Source organism: Megascapheus bottae, chromosome 13 (assembly GCF_031878675.1).
Source record: "Megascapheus bottae isolate mThoBot1 chromosome 13, mThoBot2.hap1, whole genome shotgun sequence".
Lineage (NCBI taxonomy): Eukaryota > Metazoa > Chordata > Mammalia > Rodentia > Geomyidae > Megascapheus > Megascapheus bottae.
The window spans coordinates 11907009-11919727 of NC_143521.1; the positions used below are offsets into that span (position 1 = coordinate 11907009).

The 12719-nt window shown below is 42.0% G+C and overlaps 1 protein-coding gene across 6 annotated transcripts; it reads left to right on the top strand.

The window, feature by feature from the left end:
* The first annotated feature begins 532 nt into the window (after positions 1–532).
* On the top strand, positions 533–5209 carry Hnrnpdl (heterogeneous nuclear ribonucleoprotein D like). Of its 6 annotated transcripts, XR_016537378.1 has the most exons (9): positions 533–1010; positions 1709–1877; positions 1971–2132; positions 2521–2652; positions 2775–2889; positions 3283–3453; positions 3713–3805; positions 4169–4273; positions 4963–5209. XR_016537378.1 is itself a non-coding variant. In XM_090343340.1 (8 exons), exons 1-7 carry the CDS (start codon positions 562–564, stop codon positions 3781–3783), a joined length of 1269 nt encoding a protein of 422 aa, XP_090199466.1. In that variant the 5' UTR covers positions 533–561; the 3' UTR covers positions 3784–3805; positions 4169–5209. The 6 variants fall into 6 exon arrangements, 5 of the variants coding, with proteins under 5 accessions (XP_090199466.1, XP_090199468.1, XP_090199467.1 ...); XM_090343340.1 differs by having other exon boundaries at positions 4169–5209; XM_090343343.1 differs by lacking the exon at positions 4169–4273 and having other exon boundaries at positions 547–1010.
* Positions 5210–12719: the final 7510 nt, after the last annotated feature.

Sequence of the window (12719 nt, forward strand, 5' to 3'; positions counted from 1 at the left end):
CAGCGGGAGCCGCAGCCCCAGAGGGGCGCGCCGGGGACGTGAGGGTCTCTCGCCCTCCACGGCAGCCAGTCCCCCAACCCGCTCTCCGCCTCAGCTTTTGAATATCTACCGTAAGCTGACCCCGCCCCCGCCCTCCACGTGCGGGGCCCGGCTCCCGGCCGCGCGCCCCGAGGCGACGGCGACGGCGGCGGCGGCGGCGGCGGAAGCGGCGCCCCCGCCCTGAGGCGGCCGTCGCGCGCCCGCTTCCTGTTCGGCTGGTTTCGATCCGCGGGAGGACAAAACACGCGTGCGCGCGGCGTGCGCCTAGCGCAGTCCGCCTTCCTCTGGAGCAGCCAGCCTCGGTGCTAAGCCGACCGCAGCAGCTCCGCTCTGGGGGACCGCGGCGGGGGTGACAGCTCTTTTGGGAGGAGTGGGTCGATCGGACGCCAGAGACACAGGCGACACAGCGGGTCGGTGGTCCTGCCACGGCGGTGCTCGGGATCTCCAGCCCCGCGCGCGACCTCTCCGCCTCTGCGTTTTCTGCATCCCCCCCCCCTCCCCAACCTCACCAGGAGGGCCGCGATGGAGGTCCCGCCTCGGCTGTCCCAAGTGCCGCCGCCTCCATTGTTCCCCTCCGCTCCCGCTCCCCTAGCCTCCCGCAGCCTCTCCCATTGGCGGCCGCGGGCGCCCCGGCAGCCGGCCCCGCTCCTCCCTTCGCTTACTGCCAGTGCCGCCCGGCAGGGGGCGCGGCGGACTCCGCGCCACGTCACCGCCCAGCCGCCCTCCCGATTGGCGGGCGGGGCGGCTATAAAGGGAGGGCGCAGGCGGCGCCCGGATCTCTTCCGCCGCCATTTTAAATCTAGCTCCATACAACGCTCCGCCGCCGCCGCCGCTGCCGCCGCCCGGACTACGCGCCAGCACCCTTCGGCCGACCATTCCGCCACCATGGAGGACATGAACGAGTACAGCAACATAGAGGAATTCGCAGAGGGATCCAAGATCAACGCGAGCAAGAATCAGCAGGATGACGGGTACCGCACGCCTCTCCCCGCTCCTCTCCCTTCCCTGCTCCCCCAAAGCGCACCGCGCGCGCTCTTGGTCCCACGGGAGCCGCGTGCTGCACCCATTCTCTCCCCGAGTCCGCCCTCCGCGTGCCCGCCGGGCCCCACGAAGCCTGGAGGGGAAAGGAAAGGGAGACGAAGAAGGGGAACTCGAGAGCCCCGCGGAGGGTGGGGGAAGGGCGCGGCGGGGTTGGCGGAGGACGGCGGCGTCGCGGTCCCGAGTGCGCAGGCGCCACGGGGGGGAGGGGCCGCTGGCCCCGGCTGCGGCCTCTTCATTGTGTCTTCTCTGCTCTGTTCCGCCGGCTTTCCGGGAGAGTTGGGCAAACTGCGGCCTGAGCGCCCGGAGGTACGGCTGGTACCTAGAATCTTGGCTTGACAGCTGAGGATCAGAGTAGGCCTGAATTGCCAGGAGCCACTGTAGAAAAAGGTTGAGATTTCTGACCCCCCCCCAAAGGAATCTGAGTAGAATCGTCACCAGATTACCCTAAGGGATTTTTATAAAGTTGTAGGTGGTGACGGCGTTGGGGAAAACACTTGTCTAGAGGTTTGAATAAGTAACACCTAGGTGGAGCTTTGAGATTCGTGATCCATCTGTCTATAGCTTAGATTTCGTGTGTAAATCCCGTTAGTTTCACGCCAATGTTAAAAAAGCAATTTCTTATCCCTAGTAAAATGTTTATTGGAGGCTTGAGCTGGGATACAAGCAAGAAAGATCTGACAGAGTATTTGTCTCGATTTGGGGAAGTTGTAGACTGCACAATTAAAACAGATCCAGTCACTGGAAGATCAAGAGGATTTGGATTTGTGCTTTTCAAAGATGCCGCTAGTGTTGATAAGGTAGGAGTGTGTTTTGTTTGTGCCTCCGTTTGTGTTTCTTGCATATTTGGGGATTTGTACGTTGCTGCCAATGTATATAAATTTGTCTTCTAGGTTTTGGAACTGAAAGAACACAAACTGGATGGCAAATTGATAGATCCTAAAAGGGCCAAAGCTTTAAAAGGCAAAGAACCCCCTAAAAAGGTTTTTGTGGGTGGCTTGAGCCCAGATACTTCTGAAGAACAAATTAAAGAATATTTTGGAGCTTTTGGAGAGGTGGGCTGTTTGCTCTATTTATAAAAATTTTCATTCTGGTCCAGTTTCTGTAGAGTTAATTAAGCTTCACACGGGGATAGGATTTATGTGTTTTAAGCGGTTTTTAGTTACTCTATCTTAAATTTCTCTGATATGAATTGCCCGTTTGATTTATTTTTGGCCCAAATTGTATGTGATTGGCGTTTGGACTTACTAACAGGTGGCATCTTTTGTGTGTAATCTTGTGCTAAATGAATACTTTGTTTACTCTCATATATACATAAATGCTTATCAGTTGTCATAAAGCACTGTTGTCTGTCCAGAAGTTGCTTGAAAGGATGTGCAGCATTTTAAGACAGATAACTTTTTGTTATTAATGGATGATCTTGATTATGCATCTTGATTTCAGATTGAAAATATTGAACTTCCCATGGATACAAAAACAAATGAGAGAAGAGGGTTCTGTTTTATCACATATACAGATGAGGAGCCAGTAAAGAAGTTATTAGAAAGCAGATATCATCAAATTGGTTCTGGGAAGGTAAAATAATTTTATTTCACGAAATGAAAAATTCAAGGATTTCCTGAGTAAAATCTCATTCTATTTGAGAAGAAATAAAGTCTTAGAATGTTAGTAAGAATTTTGTTTGTGTTTGCTTGTAGTGTGAGATTAAAGTTGCACAACCCAAAGAGGTATATAGGCAGCAACAGCAACAACAAAAAGGAGGAAGAGGTGCTGCAGCTGGAGGCAGAGGTGGTAATAGGGGTCGTGGCCGAGGTGAGACTTCACTCTTAGAAAGTAACTGATTTAAGTTTTATACAGCTAAACATAAAGCAGTCTCAATATAGTTTGCTGTAGGGGGTGGGAATGAGCTTAGAAAATGACACCACTGCATGTACACACCATGGCATGGTAGATTTCCTTTGGAATCCTTGTTTTAAGCCGAAGCCTACCCATTTTCATCTTTAATGGGAAATGTGATATTAACTTAGTACTTGATAAAATAGGATAGAATTAACGAGAAAATAACAGGTAGCTAGCTTTTGCATTATCAATGTCCGTTCTGCCTTTTAAATTTTGCAGAGTAAGGGACAAGAATGCTTTGGGGGTTTTTTGTTAGGATTTGATGATCAGAAGTTATTTCCTAACAATCATTATGCATTGTTTCAGGTCAGGGCCAAAACTGGAACCAAGGATTTAATAACTATTATGATCAAGGATATGGAAATTACAATAGTGCCTATGGTGGTGATCAAAACTATAGTGGCTATGGCGGATATGATTATACTGGGTATAACTATGGGAACTATGGATATGGACAGGGATATGCAGACTACAGTGGTAAGAATATTTATCTTAACTTCATAAACCAGTGGTGTTAAACATTAAAGTAGAATTCCTTGCTAAAATTGTGTGGCCTTAGTTTGAATTACTGAGGTGTTGAGAAGCTTTTCAAGTATATGGTAGTTAAGATGATTATATTAACAGCATGTAATTTATTGTGACTAGTTCATACTAGCTATAGCGTGTCAATTTTTTTTTTCTTTCAGTATCTGAAACTGTCTTAATTTTCTGAATACGTTTTGTTCTTTCAAAATAGGTCAACAGAGCACTTATGGCAAGGCATCTCGAGGTGGTGGCAATCACCAAAATAATTACCAGCCATACTAAAGAAGAACATTAGAGAAAGCAGGTGTGTATAAGAGTACACGAAACCAGTGAAAACAGTCTTAATTTAAAGATCGATAGACAAATGAAATAAGTAAAAACAATATTATGTAGCCTGTTTTTACTAATTGTTAATTTTGTTAATTGCTTTATGAGTCTGTTTTGCCTAAAATGTCTATAGATCTTTAACTTTAAAGTCTTATCTCACCTTTTTTAGTATTACAGAAAAACTTAAAAGTTTTTCTGTTTTGTGTACCACAAGATCTAGAGGAATAATTAAAATTTTTTTAGAGCTATTAACAGGTAAAGTACTGAAATGGGTACAACTTAAGGAAAACAAGAATGTTATCTTCTAACTCTGACATTATACCTTGTTTGTACCCGCCAGCGGGAACTTCATTGCAGGCCGTGTGTCACCCTGACCACGTCTATCTCTGGGGGTCGCACGTTGCGGGCAGAGCGCAAGGCATACACCAGAAAACGCTGTCCTGTGGTATGGTCTCTTCCAACTTCATGTACCAGCGTAAAGATTAAAGTGGAAAACGTCAGACTTTGGCTTCTTTTTTTAAAAAAAAAAAATCTTTTTGGAGATTTAAGTGTCATAAACTTAACTTAAATGGTTTTTTACAGGAGTTAAAATACATAAAATGCCTTTTTACAGCTTAATCATTTTGGTCTTCTGTTTAGTGTTGTATTTCAATTGTGGAGCCTCATTTTAAGTGTTCATTCTTTAAGATTTAATGCTTGCTTTTTCTTTTTATAGCTAATAGTGAAATCTACAAAACAAGAACTTTTAAATCTGGGATATAAGTTAAAGATCATATGCAAAAACATCATTTTTTTGTAATACAGCAAACCTGTCAGAAATTCATGATTGTTATAGTATTTTATTTACTTGGCTTACTAGACATGTTTCTAGTAGGCCTTAATCTGTTCAACCTGTGAATATGGGACGATTGCATTCCCCAGGTTCTTTTCTGAGTAGATTTGAATTTGATATCATGTGGGAATTCCATTGAGTTCCTCAGCTTTCCAAAATGCATTTTGCTACTAAATATGCATGTGATCTTTAATTATTGAAGAAAACTATAAAGTGAGGACTTAAAACAATTCATGAAAATGGACCTTTGAAAGCTTGTCAGGATTGCACAAATCTAATTGTTAATTTGTTTTTGTTTTTAGGAGATGCTAAAGAAACCCATCTTACAGGACTACATTGAAGATTGGTCTTCTGTTGATCTGATTATTTTGTAAAGACTTTCTAGTATATAAGACACAATTGTGTCCAACTGTATATAGCTGCCAGTTAGTTTTCTTTGTTTTTCTTTGTCCTTTGCTATGTGTTATGACTCAATGTGGATTTGTTTATACAAACTTTTATTTGTACAATTTCATGTTAAACCTCAAATAAATGCTTCCTTATGTGATTGTTTCTGCGTCAGGTACTACATAGCACTGTAAAAAAAAAATATTTTTAAAGAAGCAATAATTAAGGCAGTTTGTTTTGTAGGAAGTTGGTCCATAGGAATGAACTGTGGTCTTTTATAAATAGCCACGGTGTTGCTCCAATCCCTATTTGTTTTTTTTTGTGTGTGTGTTTAAGTTACAGTAGTGTGGTTAGAAGTTTTGCAGTAGACCTTTGGGTTGCATTCTTAAAGAGAATGACAAGGTAAGGCTATACCTGAGTGCCTAGCACTCCCCTAAAAAGTTTTTAGCAGCAATTTGTCCATAACTCAGGCAAACCACACATTAAAAAAAAAACTGTTTTGAGTAACCAGTGGTCTGCTAGAGAAAATTTGCTAGTCAACACCATGACATTATAATTAGGAAAGGAATCCAGATCAAGTTGAGGAAAACAGATACATATGAAATTGTTCATTGTAGTTTGGTCAGCAGATTGGGAGTACTGACAGAATGATTAGTTGTCCTCTTGTTGATAAATCACACGGCACGGCCACCCGCAGATGAACAGAATGTTTCCAAGTGGGCATTTTGAGGAGCTTGTTAACTTGTGTTGAGTTCTTGGGGAAAGTCAACACGTGTCACATTTAGTGCATGAATTAAGCATTTATATTCAGATATAGGAAGGAACCGTGGGCTAAGATGCTTAAGTCTTGGGTTTGTTGGTGGGGGGCTAAGTGGATTGAGTGTTATTACAGCTTATGCATTAAAAGTTCTAGGTTTTAAAGGACATTTGACAAACTTGAGTTTTACTCAGTATAGTTGGATTTGGGAGTTTCTGTGTTCCCACATAGGCTGCTAGGATGGACATTTATGTTTACATACAGAAAAAAGTTGGGTCTTATATTACATGGCTAAACGTTTATCCTACTTGCCTTTTTTTTGAACCCTGCAAATTTGTTTCAATGATACTTGTACTTGCTACTAGGCTACCAAGTTGAAATTCTTCAGCCTTCTTTTGCTATGACCAAGTAACAATGTTGGCTATTGTAAGGAATTGTTTATTTCTACATGGAACCTTAAGGAATGGAAGGGAGATCTATTTCAAGTTGTGTTGTTAGTAGGTGCAGTTATTTTAGAGTAGTGAATCTTGTAAGTTCAAATTTTATGAGTAGGTGACAAGTTGGCATTAAGATTGTCCTTTTTTTCCTGATCAAAATGAATAAAAACTTTTTTAAACTACAAACTTCAATTAAGTCTTGATATGTATGGCACTGAGAAAATACACTACATTTAAAGATGACTTTAGATGGCCTGCCAAGAATTGAAGAGTTAATGAGAATATACTTGGTCTTTCAGGGGCTTTGAATTTTGAGATTTTACTTTTTCGGGCTTTGAGCTGATATAAGTTTGAGATAAATTGCCAAGGCTACATGAGTTAGGCACTTGAAAATGGCCTGTTAGTAGTACTAGGGTTTCATCTGTAAGTATTTAGAAATACCCTGAGTACTTCGAATAATGAAGGGGGTGGGGCTAGGAGTGTTTACCCTTTTCAAGTTATCTTAAGATGAGGTAGGTAGCTCTAGCAGTCTTCAATGTTTCTATTATATAGTTAAAGATTCCACTATCTGCCAGGAGTTTGGCTTAGTAGTAGAGTGCTTTCCTATCAACCCCAAAGATCTGGGTTCAATTTTTCAGTACCACACACGGAAAAAAAAAACAGAAGAGGTGCTGTGGCTCAAGTGGTAGAGCTCTATCCTTGAGGACAATGCTCAGCCCCTGAGTTTCAAGCCCCAGGACTGGCAAAAAAAAAAAAGATTCCCCTATTTGGTATAGAGAAATCATCTGAAGTCAGTTTTTCTTCTTTTTTTCTTTTTTCTTTCCTTTTTGTCCCCTAACCCCTTACAATGTTGAAGATGGAAACCAAGTTTTTATCATGCTGGGCAAGCACTCTAATTCTGAGCCGGAGATAAAGAGTTAAGTTACATGCTAATTAGAATGAATAAAGTAAAGCAAGCATGAGGAATGGAAAGAAGAAAATGTTAAATGTCATTGTTCAGTGATGATACTTTATATTGAGATAATCACAAACTAACAAAGGAGACAAAATAGTGTTCTGGATTCCAGATCATTTGTACAAAATTTACATAACAGGCATGTCAATCAAATTGTATAAAGTTAATCATTAACTTATAAACTTCTCTATAAACAAACTGCTTATCCTAATCAAAACAGTATAAACTTCCAAAAAGTAAGTCAGAGTCAATTTTTTTAAGTATTTGTCACAGTGATGAAAAAAATCACACTACCACCACCAGTTATCAGATAAGATAACCAAAAGAGGCACATGTTAAATGATAATGAAGATGCATCCATTTCAATTTAGACTATGAAGCTTGCATGAAAAATGTCCCATTTCTTCAAGTAAATAACATGAGTAGAGAGCAGAAGTAGCTCTGAAACATGGTAAATAACATCTATTATGGAGAGAATTTAAAATGAAAACCATTCTTTTATTTTGACATTGTGTAAGTTTTATGAGAAAAGGAGAGTATCTTCTCTCCCCCCCATTTTTTTTTTTTTTTTGGCACTGTCCTTGGGCTTTCCCGAGGCTAGAACTACCACTTGAGCCACAGCACCACTTCCGCCTTTTTTTCTATGTATGTGATACCTAGGAATTAAACCCAGGTCTTCCTGCAGGTTAGGCAAGCACTCTACCACTAGGCCAAACTCCTGGCCCCACTTTTTTGTTTTTGTTTTTTTTTCTAGTCCTGGGGACTTGAACTCGGCCTGCAGTGTCCTTGGGCTTTCTCAAGGCTAGCATGCTCTATCACTTGCACCACAGCACCACTTCCGGCTTTTCTGTGTACTGAGGAATTGAGCCAGGGCTTTGTACATGCTAGGCAAGCACTCTACCACTAGGCCAAACTCCCAGCCCGCCTTGTTCTTACCTGGTGAATTTTGGTAAGAAGCAGAGCATCCACAGAACAGAAATTTAAAAAACCACTTTACCAGGGTTCTTTTTTTTTTTTTTTTTTTTTTTGCCAGTCCTGGGCTTGAGCTCAGGGCCTGAGCACTGTCCTTGGACTTTCTCAAGGCTAGAGCTCTACCACTTGAGCCTCAGCACCACTTCGGGCTTTTTTCTATGTATGTGGTACCAAGGAATCGAACCCGGGTCTTCGTGCATGCTAGGCAAGCACTTTAACCACTAGGCCAAGCTCCCAGCCCCTTTACTAGGGTTCTTTACAAGCAGAATATAGACATATGTTGTCAGGTCTATCAATTGGCATTCTGTACTGAATGTCGATCAAAGTGTTGATGAATCAAAGCAGCAGGAATTTACCAGGGCACTGGTGGCAAACACCTGTAATCCTAGCTACTCAGGAGGCTGAGACATGGAAGACTGCAGTTCAATGCCTGCCTAGGCAGAAAAGTCCCAGTAACCAACTAATGAGCAAAATCCAGGCTGGAGGTATGGCACAAGTGATAAAGTACCTGCTGTGAGCAAGCAAACCAAACAAGTAAGAGGTCCTAAATTAAAGTCCTTGTACAGATTTTATATAATTGTTTATTTAGAGCAGGATTTTGTGGAATCAACACTGGAATGGTAACCACTTTTCAGGAGGAGCAGTGACTCTTCCAACAATACCCAGTATCTAGGATTGCTGATATCAGTGCTGGAAACAGCAAAGAGCAACAACAGTAGTCAAGAGCAGTACTGTTACTAGGCCTTTACAGAGCCAATTTTGTGCCAAGTGTGATTTACAAATCCTTTTGGAGAACCTGAAATACCAAAATTAAATCTATTTTTATCTAAAAAAAATCCCAGAGGAATATAGAGTGAACAATACTTAATAAGCATACCAATTAGAAGTATTTCTACAAGAGCATAATAAGGATATCTGAAAATCTGCTCATAAAAAGCAATGAGGACTGGGCTGGGAGTTTGACCTAGTGGTAGAATGCTTGCCTAGCATGCATGAAGACCTGGGTTTGACTCCTCAGTACCACACACATAGAAAAGAGCCGGAAGTGTAGGGGGTGGGGAGAGGGAAATGGAGACCAAGACATGAGAAAGGGTATCAACGTATGTGAAGTAATGCACCTTCTATCTGGTGAATATTATATAACCCTTCTATTAATTACAATAAAAAATATATGAGAGAAAAAAAAGAAAATAGCTGGAAGTGGTGCTGAGGCTCTACTGGTAGAGCTCTAGCCTTGAGAAAGTCCAAAGACAGTGCTCAGGCCCTGACCTCAAGCCCAGGACTGGCAAATAAAATAAAAAAACAATGAAGACAAATGACAAAAATGGTCAAAATTAATATTTGCAGAACTAAATTTTCTGTTTTCTAGAAATTAAAGTCTTGCAACAAGTACAAATATTTGCCATTTTATTTTTAAAATGGTTTATTTTCATTAAGAACAATAAACTATCACACTTAAATTCTGCTCTCCCACTGCAGCCTTGAAAACAGGACTTAAAACTAGAGTTTTATGAAAACCAGATGTTTAGGAACCACTGGGACAAGAAAGGTTTGTTGCTTCCCTGAAATCCCAGTGCTGTAGAATTGCAGCTTTGTGGTTGGTGGTGGTGGTGGCGGTGGTCCTAGGGCTTGAACCCCAGGCCTGGACAACTGTCCCTGATTTCCTTTTATTTAAGGCTTTAACCACTTTAAGACACAGCTCTACTTCTGGCCTTTTTGGTGGTTAACTGGAGATAAGAGTCTCATGAACTTTCCTGCTAGACTGGTTTTGAACCATGACCTCAAATATCAGCCTCCAGGGTAGTTAGGAATTACAGGCGAGAGCCACAGATACAGCAGAATTGCAGCTTTTCAACTAACCTGGCAACTTAAAGAAAATCTCCCTATCTCCAAGTTTGTTTTTATGTTGCCCAATTCAGAGCTCATTTTGCACAGAAAAGCCAGATCCTTGGATCTTTTTGCTAAAACACTCAGTGGCAATTTGTTTAATCTAACACCTGTCTGAGATAAAAATACAAGCTGGGGCTAATGAAAGGCTGACTTGGAAGAAAGAAAAAAGTTGTTAGGAATGATCCATTTGTGGCCAGGAGTTTAGCCTAGTGATTAAGTGCCTGCCTAGCATGCACGAAGACCATGGTTCAATTCCTCAGTACCACATACACAGAAAAGGCCACAAGTAGTGCTGTGGCTCAAGTGGTAGAGCACTAGCCTTGAGGAATACCCAAGGACAGTGTACAAGCCCTGAGTCCAAGCCCAAGGACTGCCCCCCACCCACAAGAAAAAAAATGAATAATCCATTCATTAAATAGCTTCAGCATACAGGCTGAGATCTGAAGACTGCAGTTTGAAGCCAGCAGAGCCAGGAAAGTCCATGAGACTCTGATCTCCAATTAACTACCCCAAAAAGCTGGCAGTGGAACTGTGGCTCAAGTGGTAGAGCGATAGTTATCATTGAACACAAACGCTCAGGGACAGAACTCAAGACCTGAGTACAAGCCAACAAAAAGGGGAAAAAAAAGTCTTCAGCATAATGGGGTAGGCTAGAAGGTTGCATGAATAGGCAGAGTTAAGTACATGCCTGGAAAATAGCTAAGATGTCATTTATCTCTCACCACTGGCTTACCTTAAGTATCTAAACAAGCAAGAAGAGAAAGCTAAGGTAGAACAGTCAACAGCCTGCTGGAGAATCAAAGGCATTGCTGTGGTTTGAATATAATCTCTCCCCCAACAGGATCATGTGTTGGATACCTGGTGTCCAGGTGGTGGCACTATGTTAGGAGGTACTAGATGATTTGGAAAGGGAGGCTTAGCTGGAGGTAGTTGTTCTCTGAGGGTATATATTTGGTGGTACATCTTGTCCTAGGCTCTTCCCTGTCTCTCACTGCTTTCTAATTAGCATGAAGTGAGGTAAGCTGTACTGCCATATCCTCCTTACCACCATGATGAACTGAAACATCAGAGTCCATAAGTTAAAATGAATCCCTTCCCTCTTGGATTATTTGTTAGGTAGTTTAACACAGAGGCACACACACACACACACACACACACACACCAAAGAAAGTTGGTACCAGGGAACTCAGCTCGTTGCTGTGACTAAATCTGACTGTGTGCTTCTTAGGCCCTTGGAACTAGTTCGTGGGTAGACTTTGGCAAAGTTTAGAGAAACAGGCTAGAGAAAGTTTAGGAAGCTTAGGATGCTGTGAGCAGAGCTCATAGAGTGGAATCTTGTGGGAACTCAGAAGACCAGAATACCCACAAAGAACTAGGCAATATGTTGTCTGTGTCCTGGGATGTTGTTTAGAGGTTTTGAATTAAATAACTCATCAGAATCAATTGCAATGTAGTCTAACATCCAGGCTGTGACATATATTTTTTAGCCAGGGTTATAGTGAGAATTGAGAACAAAAACCACAGCAGAAATTATTGAAAAATGTGCAGTTTTAGCAGAAAAGCCTGGGTAAGGACTAGAAGTATGGCCTAATGGTAGAGTGCTTGCCTAACACACACAAAGCCCTGGGTTCAATTCCTTAGTACCACATACACAGAAAAAGCCAGAAGTGGTGCTGTGGCTCAAGTGGTAGAGCGCTAGCTAGCCCTGAGAAAGCCCAAGGACACTGCTCAGTCCTGGAGGTCAAGCCCCAGGATGAAAGAAAGAAAGAAAGGAAGAAAGAAAGAAAGAAAGAAAGAAAGAAAGAAAGAAAGAAAGAAAGAGAGAAAAGAAAAGAAAGAAAGAGGGAGGGAGGAAAGGAAGGAAGGAAGGAAGGAAGGAAGGAGGAAGGAAAGAAAGAAAGAGGGAAAGAGATAGAGAGAAAGGGAGGGAAGGAGGGAAGGAGGAAGGAAGGAAGGAAGGAAGGAAGGAAGGAAGGAAGGAAGGAAAAGAGAAAAGCCTGGGTAAAGTTGGCAGTAAAGACGGCCAAGATCCAAAAGCCAAACACATGATGTTTTCATTCATTTCTGGAAGCTAGACCTAAAAGACATACATCTTCATAGACTCATACATACACATGTATGCGCATATGTGTATATATATACACCTATACACAAAGAATACAATTGTAACTCAGGTTTTAATGGGGTGAATATTAATAGGTAGGAGGAGGTAGAATGTAAGAAGTAAACGAGAACAAATATACTGGAAATACTTCATGTAGGAAAACAGGATAATGAGATCTGCTGAAACTGTTTTAAGGAGTGGGACAAAGAATATGGAGTATGAATTTGAGGAGGTAAATTGTATGCATATATGGAAAAAAAACAATGAGCCCCTTGGTATAATCAATATATGCTAATAAAAATGAAATAAAAACATCAAGCCCATGGCACAGGGACAATAAAAGATGCCTTAGAGCATCAGCATTGTCCAGATCCCACCTATCACAGGATGAAGGATATGGAAGAATAAACACAACTGACAGACTTCCCTGAAGAGAGCACTTCAGGAGTGACTTGCTCTCACTGGGCTACTGACCACGTAGAAAGTTATGTACCTAGGATTCATTTTATCATGCTCTGCTCTCCAGACATCAGAGTAGCAGAGTACTTGCCTAGCAT

Excerpts from the sequence above, each read along its gene's own strand:
- Hnrnpdl (XM_090343340.1), top strand. The coding sequence starts at position 562 with ATGGAGGTCCCGCCTCGGCTGTCCCAAGTGCCGCCGCCTCCATTGTTC. Across the intron at positions 1,011-1,708 it reads AAGAATCAGCAGGATGACGG|TAAAATGTTTATTGGAGGCT; the intron begins GTACCGCACGCC and ends TCTTATCCCTAG. Across the intron at positions 2,653-2,774 it reads ATCAAATTGGTTCTGGGAAG|TGTGAGATTAAAGTTGCACA; the intron begins GTAAAATAATTT and ends GTTTGCTTGTAG.